Source organism: Pholcus phalangioides, unplaced genomic scaffold (assembly GCF_987345545.1).
Source record: "Pholcus phalangioides strain wild (caught in Gottingen) unplaced genomic scaffold, Ppha-v1.0 ptg000003l_1, whole genome shotgun sequence".
Lineage (NCBI taxonomy): Eukaryota > Metazoa > Arthropoda > Arachnida > Araneae > Pholcidae > Pholcus > Pholcus phalangioides.
The window spans coordinates 2352029-2379155 of NW_028301596.1; the positions used below are offsets into that span (position 1 = coordinate 2352029).

The 27127-nt window shown below is 34.9% G+C and overlaps 1 protein-coding gene across 4 annotated transcripts in view; it reads left to right on the plus strand.

Annotated features, from left to right (window-relative positions):
- Crag (DENN domain-containing protein Crag) overlaps positions 1–11253 on the plus strand; it is a 48899-nt gene extending 37646 nt beyond the window's left edge. For all 4 annotated transcript variants that reach the window (XM_089242341.1, XM_089242346.1, XM_089242352.1 and 1 more), the window contains exons 30-33: positions 3898–4021; positions 4764–4821; positions 7016–7188; positions 10968–11253. In XM_089242341.1, the coding sequence (XP_089098467.1) occupies positions 3898–4021; positions 4764–4821; positions 7016–7188; positions 10968–11113 (501 nt within the window). In that variant the 3' untranslated portion in view covers positions 11114–11253. The remainder of the gene's footprint in view (positions 1–3897; positions 4022–4763; positions 4822–7015; positions 7189–10967) is intronic.
- Positions 11254–27127: the final 15874 nt, after the last annotated feature.

Below are 27127 nucleotides of genomic sequence, written 5' to 3' on the forward strand. Positions count from 1 at the left end.
GGAATCTGTTTTTGGCGCTACTGAAGGCGTTTTTTTTTTTGGTAAACAAAGCTTTTTCCACCCTTTCAATTCCATTCAGCACCCTTCCTAGAGCGGCGCCCAATATGGCCGCACGGTCCGCCACTGCATTGGTGGGGGAGGGGCATGCTCTTAACAATAGTCAAAGGAAGGAATTTGTACTAGGAGCATGTGCTCATTTTACATAACTTCTGTGAGATACCTTTTTTATATTAATGTCCTACCTTTCCCAAACATGTTGTTGGAGAGAATGAAACGTTTGCACTCCCTCTCGTGCATTGCTGGGATGGTACATTACTCCCTCACGTATTGCTGGGATGTCGCTCAACATTGTATCACCAACAGAACTATTAATTATGTGTGATGAATGGGTTGCACTACAATGCAAATAATTACAAGAAGTGAAATCAGTTCAGAGAATAGATAGATATTGGGCAGACATATTCAAACTTTATAACCTTGAAAGCAGCCCAAAGTTCAAAATTTTGCCAGTTTTGGTGAAGGCTTTTTTATCTTCAGCATACGATAATGCAGACAGTGAAAGAGAGTTCATTGTTAACAAATAAATGAAAGTCTGTTTGAACATTGAAAAATCTGTCCATCCAATGCTTTAATGGAATAAGACATAAAATCTTATGTTCAAGTGCATGAAAAATTTGAAAAAAATTGTCATTGAGATGCTGAACTTCTGAAAGCGACTCGTGATTCGTAATCTATTAACATGCTATTTTAGGTTGAGAAATTGTTTAAGTAAATAAGGTATTTATATTTTTCTCGTTTTTTGCATTTTGCTTTTAAATTTAATAATTTCTTTAAATTTTGTGAGAAGCTAATTTTTTTTTCACGAAAACCCTTATTATATTCTGCACGCACTTTTTTTGCTACATCAGGATGAATAAGATTTTGGTGTTCAAGCAGCAGAAATTCTTGTTGCCTAGGTTTTTAGTATGCATGTTGCTTAATTTGAAAAGAGTCTCATAATTTTTATTCGTCATTTCAGTAATGCATGTTTTAGTAATGACATAAGATAATTCAGAAAAAATTTAAATGGGTTTTAATTTGTGAAGGAAATTTATTTAGAATTATTTGTTTCAACCATTTTTGGCAAAACTTTTTAGGCATTTCACAGAAAAATTACTCCTTATATTGCAGATATAGTTTGTTTTTAGTTCTGCTCCATTTTCAAAATTTCTGCTCCAAAAATGAAATTTGCTGCTCCGAAATAGATGAGGGGCACTTGCACCCCTGTTAGAATTTCTAATAAATGTTCTAAGAATGACCCAGCAAAAGAATTCATCAAGTGTGTTGAATCAAACTGAGGTAATGATCAAGAGCGAACTGAAAAGAAGCACTTATCATTTTAAATAACTTAGACCTGCATCAACAGTAAAAACAAGAAAAATAATTACTTTTCTAATGAGTGTTCAGTCTCTCCTGTAGTGATTTTTTTTTTTTTAAATTGGTGATTACAAAGTTTACAAGGTAAATCTAAAAACACTCATGGTATTTCAGATTTCCAAAATAATGTGAAAATATGTTAAAATGTCTTTATGTTAAAAGCTTCTCATTTTTTGATATTGTAAAGAATGTAAAAATATATGAATATCAAGAAAACTCTTAAAATTTTTTTATGATTTGAAAATAATTAATATAGGAGGAAAATGTGTGTATTTTGTACCTTGGGGGGGGGGGGGGGAAAGGGCACCTCTTTTTAAACTGAGATAACACTGTTTTTTAAAGTATATATAAAAAATAATCCTGTGTACGTTATATAAAAACCAGTTTGGTTTTTTTCAAAAAATCAAATAAAATTGGCCTAAATATCATTTTTTCCTTGAAAAATATATTGGTTATTAGCCAAAATTATTAGCCACAGGACATCTCCATTATTAGCCAAAATTTTTCATTTTTACCGCATTTTATATTGTTGGGGTACATTTTGATGGTATATCTTAAGATGGTATAAGTGGCTTTTTCAAAAAGTCTCATAAAAGGGGCTTGAATATATATATTTTTTCATATGAAGTATCTTAGTTATTTAAAGTGGTATACAGAAGCTAAAATTTCTCATTCTTACCACATTTTCTAACCTTTGTTCTAATGCTATGTTCTAATGCTCTATCTTTAGCAAATTCATGAATAAGGATTGCATTACACATCTAAATGTAGTGGTGTATTATCTCACAGGGTTTCTTTTTCCCTTCACAAAAAAGCAGCAACAGTAGTGACACCATCATGCTAGGGGCAGGTGGTCTTATAATCCAATAAAGGCACCAGCTGTCCCTAAAGGACAAAGACCAGTGTACTAGTAGTTACATTACCTCAGACATTTTCATTTTCTTTCCCATAAGAAGTAGCACATCTCCTGTAGTATAATATACTTTCACTGTTAGGCCCAGTTAATCAAGGTTCTACTGTATAGTAGTAGTAAGATTTATAAAAAATAAACAGTTATATACAGGGTGATTATAATTGAAATTTTGATTCCAAAACTATACAATAAGTACTGGTCAGAATGACTTGAAAATTTGCATGGATACTCTTGAAGCAATGGAAATTATAGCAAAAGAAAAAAAAAAAAAAAAAAGAGTGCAAAATGTGCAAGTAGATGATGCTGTACTTGGCCAGCAGTATAATCTATTTGTGCAACCCCATCATTTTGGCACTTCAACAGCATCAGTGTGTGGATAAAACAACTTTTATCAAGATGCACATTGTAATACCAGCAACGCAGCTGCTGAACTATTTTGACAATAACAGGATGACATGACACCTGGCTGGCCGCGTTAACCTTTGCAACTTCTGGCTGTGGGGGTACCTCAAAATGTTATGAACAGTGGTCGTATTGCAAACTTTGGCGAATTGCAAGCTTCAGCGCATCCCCTATGTGTTAGAAGTTCCTCAGGAATATTAATGTGGGGGCGCGTTTGGCTTAATAAAGGTGAAATTGCATCCACATCATGACCATGGCATACTCTGATCTGTTGTTGAACAAGAATTTTTGTGTTTTCACCTTATAGCCAGAACATGGTGGACAACATATTTAACATTTCTTGAGTAAGTTATAGTTATTTGTTCAACTATTTCACTTTTTTTGTGATGTTTCCATGAATTATGAAATTATGTAATGCTATAATTCAGTTATCGTTTGTCATGAATGGCTATTGTTTCCATTCTGCGAGCAAATTTCTTACGTGTTGGATGATGTCATTAATTTTACATTTTTAAGTATTTTTTTCCCCTTTACTTAATAAAATTCCATTTCTTCAGGAATATTCATACCAATTTTCAAGTCATTCTGACAATCGTTCTTTTTTCACAGTGTTTTGAAATCAGAACCTTAGTTATAATCACCTTGTATATCATAAATCATTGCTAATTAATCTGCATTATTTATGCTTCATTAAATACATTATATTCACCTAATTTTTATTATAGTTCTTGCAAAATAGCTTCCTAATTAAGCATACTGAAAGTAACTGGAGAAAACATCTTTATATTATATGATTAATAATAACATTAAAAGAATTTTTTTTCAAACAAAGTAATCTATTGAGTCATGCAAAAACTAATTAAATTGCAAAAGTTGGTTTTTGTAAACATGTAAGAAATATTTATTGATTGATTAATATGAGAATAGTGTTGATTACATTAATAAACATATATTTTAATTAATTATTAGAAATTTGAATAATAAATAATAATTTTTCAGAAATTTTATTGTTTTTAATGTTAATATTATTTAAAATATTATCTGCGATAACTTTCCCACCATCAGCCAAGATAAGCAAGGTTCTACTGATTGGCAAAAAATTATGAGAGAGTTTCATTCATAAACATTTGAAATATTTCAATTCTCCTCTCTCCTTCCTTCTGTAGGTTCCGAGTAATTGGCAAAAATGTGATTTCCGAAATGTGGTTATACATTGTAATTGGGATAACTTAAAGCTTCACGAAGAGATGGGTTCACCAATGTACATGTTGTGGGCTCTGCAGCAGAATGGTGAGTTTTCCAAAAGGATTTTTTCATATTTTGAATTATATTGCATCAATATTTTTCAATAATTGCTTATGGATATACATATACTATTCATTATGCAGTGAAAACTCAGAACAATACTCTGCAGACAAGAAAAAAAAATTATTGTAGAGGTTATTGTTATCGAGAAGTAGCATTATCATCAGTTGCAAATTTATGCTGCTGTTGGTATCTCTTCTGAATTGCAATTGTTGCTACCACCATAAAATGTATTTGCAGGCATTTTATGGAACTCAAACTGTAAAGTGATTTACCGCACAGTACTTTTGTGTATTATACAGAAAAAGTGGCTTCACACCAACCTTATTTACACTTTCAGACAGTATATAGTGAAAAAATACTTGTGTTATTAAACATCCTTTAAAGAAGAAACCCCTATGAGGAATTTAAAAATATATCAAAGGTGATTTTGAGTGAAATATCACCTTAAGTGATATATTGGATGTTTGAAAGATGTATATTGTTGTAATGGTTTCGGAATATCCTCAAAAAATATACAGAGGTTTATTTTAGAAAAGGATATTGTATTGGGAGAAGTTTAATATTAGATTGGACAGTTCCAAACCAGGTTCGAAAAAATATTGTTGTAGAGAGATTCATCATTATATTGAGTATTGTTGTAACAAGATTTCAGTGTAATACAAAACTTTCAGTTTTTCCTCAAAACTTATGACTTTGTCATAATAAGAAAATAATATTTATTTAGGTGAGCAGTCGCCGCTTGTACATGCTCTTGTTACAGAAGAAACAAAAGCGTCTAAAAGGTGAGTTTTATAATCATATCATATGTGTTAGCTCATATATGTTTGTGATGCATTGTAAAACTACATCTCATTCAATTATGAATATGTAAACTTTACAATTAGTACACCATTTCAAATACATGAACATAATTATTTCTTTTTTTGTACATTTTCCTTTGTCTATCATTAGGGCTCGGATTTTTATGCCGTATCATATTTTTTATGACGTCATATTTTGCGTATTTTGGTCATATTTAAAGCATTTTTGAGTGAGTCATATTTTAGAAATTTTCGAACAATATATCATTTTTAATTCATTTTATCCAGGAAAATTTTAATCTCTGGGCATTTTTTTTTGGAATTTTATTTTTTTGCATTCCCAATAGCCACTTCATTGTTCTCAAAGGATCCTCTTGCTATGTATCTGAAGGGAAACCTCTGTGAAATGCATGCCAAATATGTGTGAAAGATCTTGTTCACTCAATTTTCATCATACTACCTAAACACAGATTCTTGTCAAGAGGGGGCAGACTTGGTTTTGCCACCGCTCCCCGTTACTGTAAAACTCCAAAGCTCTATAACAGGCTTTCAACCTTTTCTTAGTCGCGAGCACTGCCTGTATCCATCTTCAAAAGAAGAGCACCCTTACAGCAGAATGATTTTTATCCTTGAACGCAAATATACAATGTGTTTAATTCGGATGCTGATCAAGTACTCAGGAGCACGAAATCGGGCATGAGCATCGAGCACTCAGGGTGCTTGAGGGAGCAACTTGAAGATGTCTGCTCTATAGTAATGCTTTCTGCATTATGCTTTGAAGTAGTAATTTTTTCAATTTTTTTATTTTTATCTTTTATATTGCTACTCCCTCAAGTGTGGTACTTGCTTCAATTTGTCCCTTCCTGTAATTCTAATGCTGCCTAAAGTTGAGTGTTTAGAGCACAAGTTACAAATTTTTTCAAGGAATTTGGGGAAGAGATTTTCAGCACCGATTGTAGCTACTATGCGGTTATGGGTCTTGTGGGCATTGTGAGGAATTTGCATCACCAGGACATTGGTTTGAATTCCACCAGTGACACAGTTGTGGGTAGACGAAGTTGGTTTTCTGTCGTTTTCCAGCTTCAGACTCTACTATGATTATCTGGTTAAAAAAAATCTTACATCCAGGGCCACAATCAATCGTAATATTCGCCCAGAGCAAATACCTATTTTGATGGCCCCTCTTCATAATTTTTAAAGAACAAAAAACAAACTTTGCACCCTTCTTTGTCCAGTGCACGAGGCACCAGATCCCTCTCTGCTCCCTTCCCCTAGTTGCAGTTCCACCTACAACTGTACAAATATTCAAGCATTACACTTCACTCACAATTTGAAATGCTTCTGGCAACACTAACTTCATGCACAACACTAGATACTCATGCAGACAGTTAGGGTATATGAGTATCAGGTATGGAACATAAACTTTTTTGGCACAACTCTCATCTGAAAGCGAATAAAATGGTAGTAAGTTGTTCAATGACAGTAGACCAGAGTTGTGCTCGGTTTGAAAAAAAGGAGGACAGATGACGCTGTTGTATTTTACTTTGTTAAATATTTGAAATGTTTCATTGGGTAATGTGCAGCAGCATTTAAATTCAGCTTGAGAAACAATCAACAAGATTGCAGAAACCAGACATCTGTTCCATGACAAGCCGCCTTCAAATACTGCTCCATCTGGTGAATTTTATTAAATTTTTAAAACAAAAACTCTTGAAAAGCAAAATTTTTTATTAAAAAAAATAATATATATATTGTTTTTTCCTCAAATATTTCTTAGAAGAAAATAAACAAAAGCAGCTTTTTTAAAACATTTGACACTACACCTCATAAAATTCATAGAACGTACTGAAGAAGTTATTTTTCAAAAGGTAGGCGTGGTTTCTCATTTAAATCTGGTGAGACAATTTTAACTAAATAGGCAAATTGATGAGTTTTTTGTTTATTTTTTTAACTCAGTAACATAAGAAGCAAAAACTAAAAAACCGATGAAATAATGAAAAAATTTTAGGGTCATATTTTTAATTTTAAGGTGGTATTTTTGCGTTTTTAGGTCATACATTTTTGTATATTTTTAAGATTTTTAGTTCATAAAAATCTGAGCCCTATTTATCATGTATTTTATAGTTAGTGTGTTAATCTTTCGATTATGTGATAATGAGTTTTTTTTTCTTTTCAGTCTGATGAAACATGTTCTCTCAAAACTACAATGTAATGACTTATATGCTCCTATATGTATGCTCTTGAATGAGCGAAGGAAGTGCTCCCAAAATAGGAAACACCATCATAGCATTTATAGAGAGATTTTATTCTTGTCCTTTGTTGCCGTTGGTCGTGAGGCCATAGATAACTGTAAGTATACTCTCATGAGATAGGTAGCGGTATTGTTTTAAAAGAAAATCTATGTCATTTTATGATGTATGGTTGGCGAGCAGAGAGTAGAAGAACAAAAAGAGGAGAGAGAAATGTGTAGTCTGACGAACGGCTTTTACTTGGATAAAAAAATGAACTTACAAAATGGCAATGAAAAAGGGAAAAGAGCAAAGTCGCTGAACAAGGGAAAAATTGTGCATGTGGTCAAACAATCATATGAACACAGAAAGGGAGAAATAATAATTATTATTATTACAACAATACTTTTGCAAGGTAGTATTGTTTGTAAAGAAGTTTGCGTGTGTCATTTATCATTTTATGATGTATGCTTGAAAGAGATTTTTTCTTTTGAAAATTTGTCTTTAACGGCCGTATTCACCAACAGAGTTTAACTGCAATCACAGGTTAAAGGATTAGAGATCGAAACAGATTTGTTAAATTCGAGATTTTAACCAATCCGTGTTGATCGCTAATTCTTTAACCTGTGATTGCAGTTAAACTGTCGGTGAATACGGCTGTAAAACTATCAATGAATAACTTATAGATTATAGTAGATATATATATATACACTATAATAATAGCAAAGAACAACTAAAAGGAAAATTCAACTCTCAATCAGGCGGATCCTACAAGGTATATTACTAGGTGGGATTGGATTGTTTTCTCCACAAGTTGCTTACTGTGGAGAAGTTCTAGGCTAAAGTTTAAAGGGGGATCCCATTTAAGGGAAATCATGTTTGATTTTTTTAATTAACTTCTGCTTCCCTTGAAAATGGCATCCATGTGCCAAAAGGGTACATCAGGATTTTTGAATTTTTATCTCTATGATGGAATATATTGTAATCATAGGTGGAGATAGACTTGAAAGTGTTTGGGGGGCATGATGATGATGATGATGCCAATTCATATAAACTCAAATAGGATAGTGATCATAAAAGTTGTCGAATTCGGTCAGTATAATTAAATAGAAAGTTGAAGATTTTCTGACAAAATTTTTTTTTGGCAACTTTTATAAACAACTTCACTAAAAGAATTTTTTTTTTTAATAATTAAATTTTTGTTTTGTTTATATGCCCTTCAAGTTTTCAGGTCTTAGTTATTATTATTATTTTACTTTTCTGATTTGCTGTTGAGAGAAACTTTAATGTTAAACTAATACTTTTTTTAAATATTAGTAAACTAGTTTTGTAATATTTGGCGCTGCTCAGTTTTTTTCATATTCTGGAAGCATTAAGGATATGACAAACTATTGAGATAAACGTATCTAAAATGCATTGCTCGGGAATCACAGTAACCGAAGTAAAAATTTCAAAAGCCACTGTTGAGGCCTGAGAACCATTTGAACATTTATCCAGCTTTGGCAAAATTGTAAAGTAGGTTATCATTCAAGTTGGCTGCTGTTTCGTATAAAGTTGAACCTCAATATAACAATATTCTGGGGACCAGGAAAAAATATTACTAGAGGGATTTTATACTTATATCAAAAGGTAGCATTGTCATCAGTTACCACCAAATTTATGTAGTTGTTGGCATTTTTTCTGTGTTTTCGTATATTGTTAGTTAAAATGTATTTATGAGTATTCACAACAAAAATTTGTAATTGATTAGTTTAATAATAAAATTGTTTAATACTGGTGGTTTACCATATAACAGAAATTAGCTTCACTGCAACTTCATTAACACTTTCGAATGGCAGATAGTGCAAAATAGCAATGTTTTTAAACACTCTTGAAAGAAGTGGGGAGTGTGACAAAACTGGTAGGAGTTTTAAAATATATTGTAGGTGATTTTGAGCAAAATATATAAAATATTGTAGTAGCAGGGTTGTTGATTTTTTTTTAAATCAATTTGATTCAAATCAGATTTTTTTTATTTTATTGAATTTTTTTTCAAACAAAAATACATAAAATATATACATTACTAACACACTAGTCATTAATCTGTGCTTTCTTTAGAGAATATAAAATTAAAGAAATTTTAACTAACAAAAATAATGACTATTTAAAAACTATTTGTAAACTAAAGATAAAGAATCATACACTTGTGAAATATATTGGAACATTTTATTAAGAAAAGGGGGAAAACATTTTTTGAATAGATATCTTACAGGAAGTATTAAATAATCTTACCCTGTGTGAATAATTATTCATTTGCTTCATTAGAAACACTAGTTTTTATGCTTTGTCTACTCTTAATCTTTTTCGCTATTTGGAATGAACTACAACTTGAAAAAATCCTTTCAATACAGGAATAGATGATTTGACTAGTTAGCATGTTCTCTCTGTAATTATATCTTTACCTGGAACATTCTAAAAACTATTCCACCACTCAGAATCAGAGATTGTATCAACAACCTTAGAGTGAAATTTTTTTTAAGCATGAAATGGTTCCAACTTCCCCAAAAATTTTAATGTAATTGCCAAGAAACCAGAGCCACGTTTTTGTTTAATAAATTCAAGAACCTTATCTCTCTTTTGTGACATCTCAATTCCGTATTAGAAGTTAATACTGATGAGCTTATATAGAATAAATGCAGCAAAGTGTGCATCTGTTAATGATTGTTCATATTTATTTTTATACTCTGATAAGACCTTTTTATTGTTTGATGTTGGTGCTTCTTTTATCTTCAATTGTAGCTTTTTCCATTCTAATACACATTTAGCTATGGAGCAGTTGTTCCATTGCGATTCTGAAACCAACAGCTAAAATCGTTAATTTTGGCTATTGGTTTCAGAATCGCAATTATGTCCTTGACATTTCTTTTTGATTCAATATTTAAGATTTCATTAGAGATTTTTGTATTTGTGATATCCGGATGCGGATCTGAGATATCTAGATGTGTCAATAGTATCAACATGGATGGCTTTACCACGCTGTTTGATAACACACAGAATTTATTCATTATGGATGTCCATTGCCATGCAATTTTTTATTTTTTACGTCAACTTTACCTCCCCATAACTTCATCATTGTAAATCTTGAGTAACCATTTATCATCTAAATTTGGTACGACTACAGTATCTCTGATATTGGATATATATATTATAATACTATAAATAATATTTGAAAATATAATATTTAAATTAACTGATATTTTAGAGCTGCATAAATAATTTTATTCAATTGCAACAGATAATTTTTCATATCTATAAAAATTGACTTAAATCACTACAACCTTGTGTAGTAGTTTCAAAATTTCCTTCAAAAAATATTGTTATTGAGAGATATATCAAGGATATCATTGTATCGAGAGGAGTTTAACATTAGACTACTGGCAAAAGTAATTGTAGATCAAATCTTATTGTAAATAAGATCTTCCCAGAATTGTAGATTTGTATTGAGAGCCATACACAGACAGATAGAAAATTATTTTTATGTATAGATTAATATTTTTTCAAACATGTTTATCGGACAAGCGTTATTGAAATTTAAAGAAAAAAATTAGTTGAATATGACAAAAATTTCAGCTAATTTTGCATTATGATGCCTATATGACAACATTAAAAATCTATTTGCATTTTCTGATGTGGGTTGAGATACATTCCAGCCATTCTCTAAATTCTTTCTCACTGCTTGTATTGTGTTTTCTCTTATGAGAAGAATTACTCTCTGAAACTAGTTATATGTCTTGAAATTGAGACGTATAACTAACATATACTGTGATTTCAATTTTATGGAGTTTTTAAAAAATGTATTAGTTTTATGTGTGAATAGATTTAAAAAACATTCATCCCCATTATTTTTCTTTGTATATTCAGTGACATTTGATGTCGAGTACAGAAAAGCCTACGAGAATCTGTCTGATCGGCAACTAAGCCAAATGAAACAGAATGACAGGCCACCATCTGAAGGTGCAGTGTTTTGCCGTCAGTATTTTAGAGACTTAGAATTGAAAACTCGATGAAGAAGAATGGCTTGAGAGGGGTGAGAAGCACCTTAGTTTGATGTGATTTTCCTCTCGTGATGAAATATTGCTGTGCAAGTCGAAGTCGAGAATTTAATCTTGTTATCTTGCAACTTTTTGCTTGGCAATTGTCCTTCTTTTAACCCATGTGACCTTTTTGATATTTGCATCAAGTGTTTTTGGCTGGCTTTAAAAGATACCCCTATTTCTGCACTGATGTGAGATCAATACAGCTACTTCAAGAATTTCATGCGAGAGGTATTGAAATTCTGCTGGTGTGAAATCTCAATGATTCACAGATAGCTCAAATCGGGGCTTTCATTTACAGAAAAGATTGTTGTGTGATGTGTGTATAGCTTTACTGTAACACATTAAAAAATAGCTTAATATTTCAAGTAATTGATGCCATCTGTTGCATTTTTTATGGAAGAAGAAAAATACCCTTGCGGGGGAAATGTGATTGAAATTATGTATCTGTGTTTTTTTTAGGTGTTTGCGCTCAAAATTGTGACTGTATCATTTATATAGATATTGCTGGCTGATGGGTTCTCAGGTTCAGAGTTTAAAATATACTTAGCTTTTTGTAGATGGAAAATGCCTCAATGTTCAGTTGTTTAGTGGCTGTGGAATCCATCAGCTTTCAGGCTGTGATTTTCTCACATCTTAGTTATGGTGAGCAAACATCATTCTAGTGGCATTTATTTGATTTCCTAAGTTTAAAATGTTTTTGATATTTACTCTCGATTCGTTTTTTTAGTTCGCTTTTGTTCAACTATTAGGTACGCTCTCTAAATTTATATTCCTTGAACGAGTAGATAGAACTAGTTTTTAGTCAAGCATTTTTATTTGTTCATTAACAGCATTTTTCTTTTCTTTTTTTTGTGTATAGTACATGATGTTCATAACTAATTTCTAGAAAAATATCGTCAAACGTTTTATGTGAAAGGACTGTTTGGTGTTTGTAAACACGCATATGTGATAATTGCCAGTTGTTTTTTGGTGTTCAAGGTTTTTATGCTTTTGTTTAGTTTTTTTTTTAAAGAAAATGTTTTATCAGTATTTTTTTCTAAAAGAGAAGAATTTCAATTGTGTGAACATATATTTTGCAGTTGTGCCATTTGTGTTTTAGACATTCCCCATGCAAAAAAAGGACATTTTATGGTTTGCAGTTGGAAGAAAAATTGGTTTTATGATCCCTGTTTCGCATACTTTTTTCCTGTATATTATATCTTGCGTGTCTATATTGGAAAGCAAGCTATATTGGAATGAATCAAATTTTTTTTCCTGTTCTAAGTTTTATTTTATATTATGAAGCTAGATTATTTTTATCATTTATAACATAAATTCTGAAAAAATAAAATTTAAATCGAGAGAAAAATTCCTATTTTGATTCCATCTGATTTGCTTTTCCTATTGCAGTTGGTGTTCGATTATATCTTATATTGATGTTGTATCTAGAATTCAAGAACAAAATCAGAAAAGCTTTTTTTCCAATGTAAAGTTGTTACCAACACAGCATTGTGGTTTTTTTTTTGTCAAGCATAGAAAACAGCGATGAATTTTTCAAAATATACAACTTATTGTCTAGATTTTATTGAGGGTTAATGCAATATAATTGAATTTTTAGATATGTGGATAAGCGTATTGTAAAATCAAACTTCCTAATCCTCTAATCATTTTTTGTGATTTATTAATCAACTGGATTGTTTTTAATATGAGAAACTGCATTTTTTTTTGCTATGACAGGTAGCATCGTGAATATGATTTTGATTGCTGATTGTTGACGATGTTTTTAATCGCTGTTGCACTGCTATACTATCATATCAAAATGAAAAAATTTATGCTAATAATGTTGAGTAATTTTTGTATATATTTATATATAATGTGTTCATATGTATATAATATATATATATTCTCCCACACACAAGCATTGCATATCTTGAATTTTTATTTTCACTGCTCCTGATAACTAATGAAATGAATATTTACTACAGGTAACTATGCAGAGTATTGAAGGTATCATAAATTAAATTTTGTGCTTTCAGATTTTTGTTGAAATTGATAAAAGAAAAAATTGTAGGTTAGATATTTCTATTACTGATGCTGAATTAAATTTGTCAATTTATGATTATCATTTGAAATGAATGAAACCGATCTTGGAAATAGATTAATAATGTAATATGAGGATATATTATTTTCTTTCAAGGGTAATTCTTTAGCTGTATCAGTGATTCCCAACCTCTTCAATCTTAAGGTGGAAATGCAAATCACCAGATATATTCCCCCTCCCCATACTGTACCATAACTAATGCTTTTACATTTTTTTTTACAACTTCACCAGTTGTCATTATCCATTATTTCTTGCACACACCCTGAATGTTCCATTCCATTTTCTGAACAGTGAGATTGAATGGTTCAAGATCTCTCAACATAAATTCAGTGAATATATGCAATTTCATGCCAGTAAATATAAAGCACTTCATACAGTATTGCCACACCCACATTTGCTCAGCACATAGGGGGAACCTCCAGGGCAGTAACTAGGAGTGAGGCCCATTTTTGTTGAGTAGGATAAGACAATCCCCACCTCTTCAGCTGTAAAAACCCATAATTTTATGACAGTATTTTTTACTTCCCATAAATTGGCTGCCTAAAGGAACTTCACTCCCTCCAGTCCCAGCCCTGGTAATCTCCCATACTTTTTTATTGATATATAGATTGATGTTCCGTTTCTCTTTCAAGCCATAGCAAATGCTTTGTATAATTGTGATCGTATTCATTCAGAAATCATGCAGTTTTACAGAGAAGGGAAGGGGAAAAAGTATAGTCTCTCTAATTCTAGATGAACGGGACTGAGACCAACTCAGATTACTAAAAACTTAGATTATCCAAAAAACTAGAAAACTTTCTGAGTTGAGGAGGGTGGTTACACTTTTCTACTTTTATCCTACTTATTTGACGATTAATTCAAAAGCTTAATTAACACAGCTGCCAAGACCCATAGACTGGTTAAGAGATAATAACAGGTTTCAGGCCCGATATAATTTTTTTGCACTATTTTACTGTAGGGCCTGGGGATCAAGACGTCCTTTTAACTGAAATTACTTGCATTCAGGAGAAAAATATAAAATAAAACAAAACTCATTCTTGGCAAAAAACAAGTTTTTGAAAAATTCAAGCACCTCTGATTATCCCAAACCTTAAAGTTTAGAGAGAAATTATTGAGACTACTGTATACAGAAAAACTGAATTTGTTTTGTGTCCCAATATGACAATTATATATTTTTATAATTGACTTATTAGAAGCCTTCAACTTCAAATAGTTAAGAGAGAGTTGATGGTACTATTAGAAACTATTCAATTTCATCAAGTTTATAAATTGGAAGCTATATTTTAATCTTTCAAAAATACCAGTACTGAGAAGTACACATTATAAATTAGCATTCATTGATACTGCAGCATATCTTAAAACACATGTTTTGTTGAAACATTGCTAATTTTTTTTTTGTTACAATGCTATTCTTGAAGAATCATTTGTGAAAAAAATATTAAAAAAAACTACTAGTGCTTTTACAAGCTACAAGGAATTTCTCAAATAATATTTGAAGATATCGGCTGTGTATATGTCAAAAAAATGTTTTTAATGAAGTGTAGCATTTCAATAAATATTGAGAATTTAAAGGACTAACCAGATAACGTTTGTAAATTTTTTTATCACTATTCGTGTTACACATTTATTGTGATATTTAAACTTTTTTAATGCATGTTTTTGCCAATTAAATTTAGTAATGAGCAAAATTTTAATGAAAAGCTTTATTTGATATACATGCGTTAAATGTATTGCAGATTTGAGTTCTGTTACATAAGGTCCATTTTCTTTTTAAACTGATATTTTCTATAATAGTGATAATATGCATAAATTATTCTGCTATTTCTTTAACTGGCGAAAACTTGCTCAAATTGATGTAATTTTTTCCCTCCATTGAATCGTATTTTCAGGTAGCAGAGCAAAAGTATTTGTAGCAAAAAAAAAAAAGACATGATGTGTCATTTATGCCATCTTATTATGACGTCAATCGTCATTTGTCCAAAGAAAAACTTCTCAGCATATGTATAATCTTCATCTCATTACCATTGAAATTTTAATAGTTGTGGAATCACTCTTTTGTCTAAAAGAATAATTAGTAATAGACAGAAAGGGAAGCATTTTTTGTTTCATTCATTTAATCAAAACTTACAATTCATTATCATTACCTGTACATGTGTATATAATGCATGTATATGTCGGAGGAAAAAAGAATTATATGTATAAAATATATATATATATCTGTATTTTGGTTTACCAATTTCTCAGATTTGTTAGACACATTGAATCATCTATGGAACAGGTCAATATGTGATGGGGGAAAAAAATGTAAACGATAAAATAATCAGCACGTAAATGTTTTCCTCTTTATTTCCAAGCTGTTGAATCAGATTAATAAATTACAGGAACTGATGAAATTGCATAATTTATTGCAACTCTATTTTTTTTGCCTCTAATATTTGTCGTTTGTATCGTCATAATTAGTTACGGTGAAATTTTTTCAATTTCTGTGTTTGGTTCAGTAAGCATAAGGTGGATTTTTCTATAATCTGCTGTATAATAATATAATAATCTGCAGTATAATCTGCTGATGCAAAAATTCCATTCATCAATAATGAAATCTTGAGGAGGGGGGGGGGTTGTATTTTTTTGTAAAAGGAAGTGTCAAATTTACTATTCACATACAAATGCCATCTATGAATTTTAGAAAATTATATTTAAAAAATATTTATTCTAATTCTACCCTTTCACAAGAAGCTGCAGGTAAGATGCAGGGCCAGCTCGAGACAAAATCTATATCTGTGCTGCACCTCTTTTTGACACCCTCTGCCTTCCTAATTTATCCCAATAATCCTTAAAACTTAATAGATAGATAAAATCGCTCAACCCCAGACTGATGCAAAGCACCATTACCTCAAAAGAGGCAGAGTTGCATTGGAAAAGTTAGCAAAGATTTATAGTGATGGCTCCCTGTGCTTGCAAGTATCGAATCACTCGCATCGTTCTCCCCATGAAGACAGCCATCAACTCGATGCAACGCACAAGCTATTTGACTAAAATGTATAGCTGAACCCAATGACTTGGGAGAAAAATTGCATGTGTGCCCAGTGGCACATAAGGACCGGAGACCACAGCCTGACATTTCGAAAGAAGTGTGGAAAAGACTTGTGGGCAAGTAAGAAGTTGACGTGGTGAAGTGGGAGAGATTTGAGAATGGTCTAAATACACAATGTATACAAAATATATATACAGCGCCTCCACTGTGATGGGAAACAAAGCCTCCGTCCACAATGCTGGGCAATTTTGTTTCTCTTTCCTTTTACAGAATATGCAATATGCACACCCGTTCGATTCTCGGGCGGTGCACTGTAATATTTTTAGCTGTGGTGGTCGAGTGGTCATAGTGATGGACTCTCATCGTGAGGGTTGGAGTTCAAACCCCACGTCGCCACAGTGGTGGTCGGCTGAAGTTGGTTTTCTGTGGTTCCCAATTTCGAGGTGCGAATGCAAGCCGTTGTCCCCATTAAAAAGTCTCGCTACAGAGCAACAATCCTACAACAGTAAAATCTTCAATCATTACATTTCACTCGTAATTCGAAAAATAGGAGGCAGATGGCAGCACTATAACAAGCATACATGCACCAATTTGTTAGAAGTTCCTCAGAGGAATATGGACAAGGTGCATGTTTGGTTTAGTAGTAGTAATATACACACAGAAAAAAAATAGCCTCCGTTGGCTGTGCTGGTCATACAAATACAAGGCCATAAGTACCGATGTCATATTACTGAAATATATACAGCAACCCAATTGAAAATGCAATTACAAACAATATATACATGATAAAATATACAATGCCCATAAAATGTATTTATGGTTCCTATTCTAAGTATGGATAGCTTCTTGATTTACCCCAACATGCCTTTTTAAACGTGTCAATTGTGTTCGAATTTACTACCTCTGGGGGTAAGTTATTCCATTTAGTAACAACCCTATTAGAGAAAAATTCCCTCAGACACCTAGAATTTTCCCTTACTAATCGATACTGGTGACCCCTTGTAAAAGCAGTTGATAGACGGCGAATTAATAAATCATGTGGTCCATCCTATCTATACCGTTGAAAATTTTGAACACTTCGATCATATCTCACCGACACCTGCTTTCACCCATTGTAAACATATTCAAAAAATGAAGTCTCTCTTAGCTCTGTATCTCTTCAACCAAGTCTATATCCCTCCAATGGTCTCCAAAACCTTACAGCATACTTCAGTCCAGGACGAACTAAGCCTCGAGAAACCGGAAGAATGACTAGGAGAACGCGAAGACACCTTTTTGAAAATAAAACCGAGCATTCTATCCGATTTTTACACCAACGCTGAACAATGTTCTGATAACCTAAGCCGCTCCAAAATGACAATCCCCGAATAGATAGTGACACCATTAAACTCTTAAGAGAAACGTGGGTTGTTCGAACCAAAATGAGCGACCATGCACTTGTCAACGCTAAACTTCATGCTCCATTCATTTGCTCATGTTCCAGTCCTGTTCAAGTGGGTCTGGAGCAACTCCCTAATCGCTTTGATTCCCAATTACCCTCATTAGCTTCACGTCATCTGCGAATTTGCTAACAATCCCATCAAGTAAAAGATGATTGATCCAGAAAGTGTGTGTGGAAGTCGACCGACGCATCACAGTTGAACAATTCACTGACCAAATGAACTAGGGAGTTACTAGACTTATGTAACGAACCTTGTTATGTGTTACCAGTGTATGGTGTTCCAAAGCAGAGGGATAGACACACCATTAATCATTACGGAGTCGCTTCGGTGGAAACAACTTCAATTTGCAAGGGGTATCGAGATCGGAACTTCCCTGATTTTCAAAGAGTTGTCTCCTTAGATTAGTCACATTACATGCCTCTCGGAATGGGTGACCGTTGTATCCGGGAGCACAAATCTTCGGAACACGAATTGGTAACGATTGCTGGGAAAGTACACAAGCTAAACACCAGGGAACTTCCAGAACGGTGATACGACACACTATGTGGCCCTGAAAACTGCCGAAAGACCCAAGACTTCAAAGTACTTTTTTGATGTTCCGATTATCGAGGCTAGGAACCAACACTAGCTGTAGTCTAGAGTAGGCATCTTCAACCGCGAGCACCACGGTGCTCCCTGAAGTGCTCGATGCTAGTGTTCAATTTCGTACTCGCGAGCACTTGATCAGCGTTTCAATAAAACACCTTGGGGAAATTGCATTCAAGGATTGAAATATTTCCTGCATTTGTATGTTAAACCTGCCGTAAGGGTGCTTTTTTATGATGGGTACGGTACAAGCAGTGCTCCCGACTAAAAAAGGGTTGAATACCTCTTGTCTAGAGCTTTTGGGAACAAACATAGCAGTTTTAAAACTTTTGTCACCCACGGTTAACTTTCCGAATTGATGGTTCGTATTAACGGCTCCCCAGAATTGGTAGGCATTTTTCCAGAAAAAGATCCACTTTAAAGCATTAACCGGAACACAAATCAATACCTTCAGCTTGCCGTGACGCCCCTTGGAGCTACAACACACACTTTGAGGAACACTGCCTTATCCGAAGATGCCACTCTCCGCTATTCATATGACGGTTTGAACAACTGGCCGATATGAAGATGAATTCGGGAAAGAAAATTCAACTGCATTTTAGGGAAATCGAACCCACGTCCTTTTTGTTGCCGGGTGAGTGTGCTACTCCCCAGCGCGACCCAACCCGCAATGGTAAAAGGCTTATATCCCTGGAGGGACAGAGCCTGGGTCGTGACTGGTTTGTCGGGTGAGCGTGCTAGACCGCTTCGCTACAAAGGTAACGAACCTCTTTCCTTAGAGCTCGTGTGCGCGGAACAGGACTGCGCATGGACAGTAAGGCCTAACTCAGGCCAAAGCTCACACTGCCACCAGATGGGAAGTTATCCGAAAATGATAACAGCCAACACCAGCTTTAGTAGATAACTATAGCCGGTGTTAAGGTCTGGACACACATATCCGCACCGTGCCCGACACGTGCGTCGGCCGAGTGTAGGTCATCACGCGGTCAAAGAATAATTCTTTGCTAAGCAGTGCAGCCGTTCACACATATCCGCACCGTAGCCGAGCATCGTCACCGCACCGTCACCAACTAGTTTATTTTATATTTTTACGATGACGGTGCGGTCTCGGGAGAGAGAGAGAGCGCAGATTTTTTTTATAAAAGAGGAGAGAGCTCATCTATTTTATGTCGCTTCTCAATTTTCATCAATTGTTGAATTATTAATTCTGTTTATTTCTTGATTTTAATCAATTTCCGCATTATTACTTTTATTAATTCTGAATTTTCAATAGTTATGGAATTATTTCTTCCGTTAATTCTAAATTTTAAAATCTATTCCAAAATTATTTCATTTATTAATTCTGAATTTTCTCTCTCTCTCCCTCTCTCTCATTGGTACTGAAATTATTTCTCCCAATTATTTTTAATCCCTCGATTCTAAATTTTTCATTAGTTTCGTAAACGGTTTCTCACATTAGTTTAAAATTACCCCCATCAATTTTTTTCTGCTAATTCACATTTTTGTAGTTTTTTTTTTTTTTCTATGGGGTATTTCTTAGCGTTCGTGTATATTCATTCATGATGCCGATTCCCTCCTCTCCACAAAATATATGAAATCTTGTTAAGGGGGGGGGGGTGTTCTAAACATTTTTCGTGCCCCGAAATTGTTCAGGCGCATTTGGCCTCGGTTCTGTGGCACTAGCGTAATATGTAGAAAACATATGGATAAACATTTTCACAACTTTGATCTCAAAACCAAGTTTAAAATTATGTTTCATAGCATATAACGAAATTTTGCCGGGGAGATTTTTGTTAAAATAATAACATAAACTTGGAAAACTAACTGGGTTGAATTTCTGATGCTCTATAAATGAATAATTGTTTTGGTTTGAATATAAATTAGATAGAAAACGGTTCGAAAATTTTTGGGTATTTCTTTTATGTGAAAATATAGGAGACATTTTAAATTTGGTACTCACATGAGACGCAATATGTTAAGCCATAAATGCTCAACCCATGTCCTGTGCTCCAAATGTGGCCCTCGGAAGCATTTGATGCGGCTCGTGACAACAAAAAACAAAACAAACCTCTCAAGTGGTCTCAAGCATATTTCATCACTTGAGCATAAATCACTTGAGCGACTAGCGGCACACCTCCAGTTCACTTAAGTGGATCGTGATACATTTGCAGATTATCCTATTGAGTGGTTAGTGGCATATTTCCAGATCTCTCGAGTGGTCCGCGGCACGCTTGCAGATCACTTAAGCGGCACGTGACATTTCTTTTTAGATAATCTTGGAGGATCGAGGCTCATTTCTGAATAACTTAAGAAGTCCGCGAAATATTTCAAAACAATGAAGTGGCCCACACCTTCCAAAAATTCGAGCACCTTTGTGCGAAATATCAGACAAAGACGTTTCAGCGACTGGAACTTTGGCAATGAGTGCTTTAAATTATTATCGAATACTGGTGAGGTAGTATCATTGAATCAAGCCCCGGCAGACTAAACACCCCAATTGTTATTAATTTTAATATCCATTTGCCATCTGCAAAGGAGCCAATTTTTAGTTTAGAAGATTCCGCGTAGACACACACAGAGTAAAGATATGCGCGCTCTTTCGTACAATATGCTCCTACTGAGCTGAGATACACTTCTCCCTGGTGTTATCGGAATTTGACACCATCTGCCCCTACAGGTGATTATATTTATGGTGGCGGTTGACGCTGAATAAAAACGAGTGTGTACGTGAGGAAGAGAGTACCCCTCTCGCCCACAGATTGTTTTAATTTCTATATGACTTTTTTTCTTCTCTCCCCTTTTATCACTCCGTAAATAATCTCCTCTCTCCAAACTATAAACAAGAATGCATATAGTCAAACTAAGCAAATGGCCGTCTTTTTATTTTCAGCTGCATTTAAAGATCCTATCCTTTTTTGCGGGTTTGTCACATACAAAAAATCTATCGGAGGTCAATCCAAAATAAAAATTTCTTTAGAAAACATATACAGATAGATAAAAAAAAAATTATATACATGTATAGACTATTTACAGAAATGTTTAGAACAATTAATTATTGTTAATTTACGCTAGGGCTATTATATCCAAATCACTCTTGTTAATTAATTTACTGAACATTTTGATTACACCGAACCGGCTGCAAAGCCTTGAAGCAATCGACACAGCTTCGTTAAGCTAGTAGTCAGCATACGGCAGCGACACGGGCAACACACGGAAATGTGTGGTCTGAAGAGGAACGAGCCGAGCCACGGCCAACTGACGCCCGAGCTGCGGTCCTGGCACGGTGCGGATATGTGTGTCCAGACCTTTATACACCATCTGGCTGATGCGGTCTTCAGTCTCACTAAAGCGTAAAAAGTCTCGCCGCAGAGAGCAACGGGCTTACAACGATACACTATTCAATCATTACACTTCATGAATAGTCAGAAAAATTGATGGCAGATGGCAGCACTACACATAACAAACATTACACAGAAACAAACTTCACGAAAGGTTAAATTACGTGCGCGCACGCAGATTCCAACCTGTACCAATTCTAGTAGAAGTTCTGCAGAGGAATGTGGACGAGGTGCATGACTGGCTTAGTAGTAGTTTACTAAAGCTCACCGTCGCCACAGTGGTGGTCGGCTGAAGTTGATTTTCTGTGGTTCTAAACTTCGAGGCGCAAATGCGAGAACTTATCTCCCCGTTAAAAAGTCTCACCACAGAGAGCAACGGGCCCACAACGATACAATTATTCAATCGTTACACTTCAGTCGTAGTTAGAAAAATTGATGAAAGCACTACAGATAACAAGTATTACACAGAAACAAACTTCACATCATGTTTCATTACACGCACATTCCAACATGTACTAATTCGTTAGAAGTTTCGAAAAGGAATATGGATGAGGTGTGTATGTTTGGTTTAGTAGCGGGTCTACTAGAGCTGTGGTGTTGCTTGAACCGAATGTTGCATAATTGATCCGATTCGATCATCGTTCTCTTTGCAGATCTTCCTCAAAACACTTCCTAACGGCTATTGAATGAACCGCAGTGGCTTTAGATTAATGGTGTCACTTCGAGACGATCAGTTAAGACTGCACAAAACCGTCTTTCTGGATATACAGGGTGTTTCAAAAAGAATCATCCGATTTAAAAAATCTTAACTATTCAGTTTTTAATCCGTTTTGATCGAATAATGTATAGGTAGAAAGAGGGAAATCTCGAGTTCCACGCAGTTACCGACAGGCAGCGCTAACGCTCTTCGTTCGGCCGCCACTTTATTTTTGTCAAGATTGGCCTTTCCCACAATTAGAAACCGATGCGGATGACTTCCTTTTTCCAGCAGGACTGGGCATCACCACACTGGAGCTTGGACGCTCGAGAATTTTTGAACGATCGCATTCATAAACGATGGCTCGGCCGTACGGGACCTGACGATTCATTGAAACATCACTAGCCTCAAAGATCGCCGGACCTCACAGTGTGCAATTTCTCCTTGTCGGGGTTTATAAAAGACTACGTTTATGTGCCTCCTCTTCCAGCTACATTAGCCGAACTGAAGATACGCATAACAGCAGCCGTGGAAGCAAACATACCCGCAAAAGTTCGGGACGAATTTGACTACCGTACATTCCAAGGTAGACATATTGAGCACCTTTAATTTGGTTTGTAAAAAAACTTCATGACTAGCCATGTAATATAAAATTAATCTCAAGTGTTTATGTGTTCAATATTTTTCGCAATATACACATTTCAAACCGGGTGATTCTTTTTGAAACACCCTGTATAAGGTTTCGTTCGCATTTAATGGGACTCGGCTGTATATAATTGCTCCAGTTCTTTTATTAATCCCAACAAATTCATTTGAACGGTTTATTAACCTTATCCCCCTGATTATCTGTGGATCCAATGATGTTAAGGGGTTGGTACACGCAAAACTTTTCAAAAGACACATTTTTGAATTTTTATATTTTCAAATACTACGAAATGTTTTCTGCGTCTAACTGTGTTCAAATTTTTGTTTTATTCCCTGTAGTAAAAATATTTTTAAAATATTTTAATATAAACTGCTGGCAGGCATTACACATGCTAATGTTTTCACTAAAATGCTCTTTTCCCAAGACTAAGTTTTGTGTTAGATAAGGAACATTTTTTCGAACATCACTCATTCAAATGTCTTGAAACTTTGTGTCTCTCGCTCTCAACACTGAGGTGTCACATACTTTACCGCGAGGAGTTTTCATTAAAATTATTTTTAAAAAATATGGCGTAAAATATGGGTGAATTTTGGTGATTTTTTTGAAAAAAAATGCATGTTGATGAAGTTAAAATTCGAGAAAAAAATAACCAACAATTAAAATACGAAATGCTAGTGTTAAATTGTATAAAAATTGAGTGCCTAAAGGGACTTTTAGGGGCTAAGAACATTTTGAATTTTCTTTAAAGGAAGGAGATTTTTCCCATAGGAAAGCTAAGATCGTGCACAACACCCTTAAATTACATGGAGTACGCTGGGGGGGGGGGGGGGGGGGGGAAATGGAAAAATTTCGAGAACCGCTATCGGAATCGAAACATTAACAAAAAAGTTGTCTATGTAGTGTAGTATTGAAAACGTTTGAAGCTCATTTAATGCTTTATATATTGAAAAAAAAAAAAAGTCAATAATCTTCCAGATTCGTGCTTTTAAACTTCTAAATCTCTATCTCATCTGTCGTAGTTCAACGGAATAAGGCAGCGCAGCCTTAAATATAATAGTACCGAAACCTGCCGCTTACCATTTATTTGTTATCATACACAATAAGCGGGACGTTATGAATCCTCTTTCCGTGACTGGAATACATATGATCGCAAAAAAAAACCGTATTTTGTGATTCAAGATTTACGGTATTTTTCTTTTGCCCTCCTACTCCCTCCTCTCCCGTTTATGGTTTTTCCTCCAGATAATCCCATGTAGTGCTTCTTATGGGTTCTGACAAATGCTTGCGGGTGTACAAACCACTACTTCCTATATACAGAGATATATTGTAGAATATAAGAGGTAGAGTGGTGTATATAAACCTCCCACACACACACACTGGAATTTTGTTTATTTATCGGTTTTTATTTAAGTGTTTTTTGTTTTTTTTTTTGAAAAAGAGATGAAATTTTTCAGAAGAAAACACGATTTTCATTCCTGACAGAACATTTTTGTGTGTGTGTGTGAAGGAAACATTATTTTTTTGGAACTTTGGAAACATTGAAAAGTAAATAGATGTTGTCGAGACTAAAAATAGGAAAAAAAGTTTCGATTGAGATTCTTCTTCAATAAATAGACGAAAATTCATATCTTTTTTTGAAGAAATCGATTTAAAAATCGTAAATAAATAAAATGGCGTTCGTGTCGAACGGATATTTGACGTTTCTTCCCTTCCAGGTGTTCAGAGGCGTCCTAAACCGCAGAGATAAAGCTTATCCAACGAAAAACTAAAATATATTGATTGTGTGTACGGCCAGTGTTTCCAAGAAAGGGCGATACTGCCCCCCCAGTGGAGGAAAAAATGGGGCGCTGGAACGACTTTAGCGTCTGTACAGGCCAGTGGCGTTGGAGCTTGTGGGTGCTCCACCCACAACAGAATTAATTCAAGAGTTTAAATATCCTACATAAAGCCAAGCACCCACTAGTCTTAGGCCGCGATTACACTATGAAAGTTTGATAAAAGTCCTTTTATAAAACTTGAAAAATGCTACCAATAAGATCATCGGTTGCATTCTTTTAGAATGTAACGAATAATCTTATTGGTGGAATTTTTCAAGTTTTATAAAAGGACTTTTATCAAACTTTTATAGTGTAATTCCGGCCTAACACACTTCCGACAACCCTGATAGTGGCCACAGCCGGGTTTTTCTGGGAGTGGAATTTCTGTAGCGTGAAAACACTGATTAGTTTTAAAGCCGGGTTTTCCTAGGAAAAGGTTTTTCACGGTGCGTGCAGCATGAAATCGCTGATTGATTAAAAAACCTGAAATTTACGTTTTTTAACCAATCAGCGTTTTCACGCTGCACGCGCTGTAGAGGCTGCTCCTAGGAAAACCCGGCTTACGGGTTCAATATTAAGATTCTGTGGCTTGGCTCAGCGACGGGGGAAATCAGATATAATATTGAAAAAACCTGTGTACTGCATAGCCTATATCAAGACCCTTGCAGAAAATTACACATGTGTTCTTGGGAATTACTACTACTTTGAACTATAGGCACCGGAACCTGGCAGCTGAGGCTGTTTCAGCCCCCTCAATAAACATTACGAGGGAGCTGAGCTCCACCAATAATTAATATATAATGCACCGCACCACTCCCCCTCTTGCACGAGGGGTTGAGTTTCGTACATACTGGCTACTTTCACCACCCTCCCCAATATTTTCTTCATGTGGCTACCTCTGCTTGGAACTACTACATGTGTGGTTTAGTAATAGTGACCGTGAGTTGTTTGGTGTGTAAGTAACGCTTAACATTCTCTCACCAAGTTGAGACAAATATGTGGCAACAACCGACGAACTCGTCTCTCAAAACTCTAGACCAGATGTGTTCAACGTATATGGCCCGCCGAGTTCTTCGATAACGTGTATGACATATAGCTTAGTGGCCCGTGGGCTTGGCTAAAACGTCAAATGTGGTGCGTGGTGTGTCAGCGGTTGAAGACCCCTTGCTCCAGACGCACACCCTCATTTTTCTGACGGTTTCATTACTTTCCGCATTTTTTATTAGATTCACGCAGTACCGTCTTAATGCATGGGCCCACCCGAGCACGGTCCGGGCATCAAGAGAAGAGGGGGCCTCAGAAAAACAACAAGTAGTTGAATTTTTCGAGAATTTTCCTGGTAGGGCCTCAGGAAAATCATTTGGCCCGGAGGCCCATGTTGCTCTTAAGACGACGGCCCTGTGTACACAACCTGGGGCGGATTAAGTTTATGCTTTCCCCGTTCGTATTTGCCACCACCTTTCGAGCAAAACTTCCGTGTAACATCATCGAGGCACTTAATTATCGCTTTACACCCAAATATAAGGAGTTTAATTGGAATAATTTGTTAGTGAAATTTTCACTCACCAACGAACGCACGCTTTTTGTTCGGTAAATGCCGCCATCTACCTTCCAACATCGGGGTGAAAAATCTAGAACGTGGCAGTATTTTCCAATGAATGTGTTTATGTGTTGAGGATCTGCTACCCTCTGTGGCTTGGAAATGCATCTCAAGTTCATCAAGGGCGGGAAATAAATTTTATGGGGTTATTCATTTCTATTAAAAATATTTACACGTATAATAAGCGTGGGCAATGAAATAAAAACCCCAAGGTGTGGAGGCGCACTAATATTGATACATGTTTATTGCACGCTAATAATATATTGATATATAAAGTCATTCCCACGCGTGACTGCATTTTCCGGGTTACTGGCCTTTTTACGGTAATTCCCGCCAAGAGAAATATTCATTCAGTTATGTGTATTGAGGAAAGGAAAGAAATGGCACGAGAGTAGTTTTTATTAGGGGCGATAAAAACAAATGAAACGGGTTCTCGCGGCTGGTGGCATTTGCCACTCCACGCTTGCTTTGATTCCATTTTATCCAGAGAATCAATCGTTCATTTCCTGTTCTCGGGGGTGTCACCATCGTTATATCTCAGAGAGAGAGAGAGAGATACACAGTCGAGCCACATTATTATGACCTCCTCCTAATTTTAGGCATCAACAGCGTGTAGCTGATGAAATTAAGAAAAAACCCACTAGCTCTGGCTTAGAGTAAATATAAGGTGAGAGAGGGCGAGCACACATTCTGAAAATGTGCTAGTCATTACTTTCACTAATTGGTGATTGCTTTTTTTTGAAAAGGA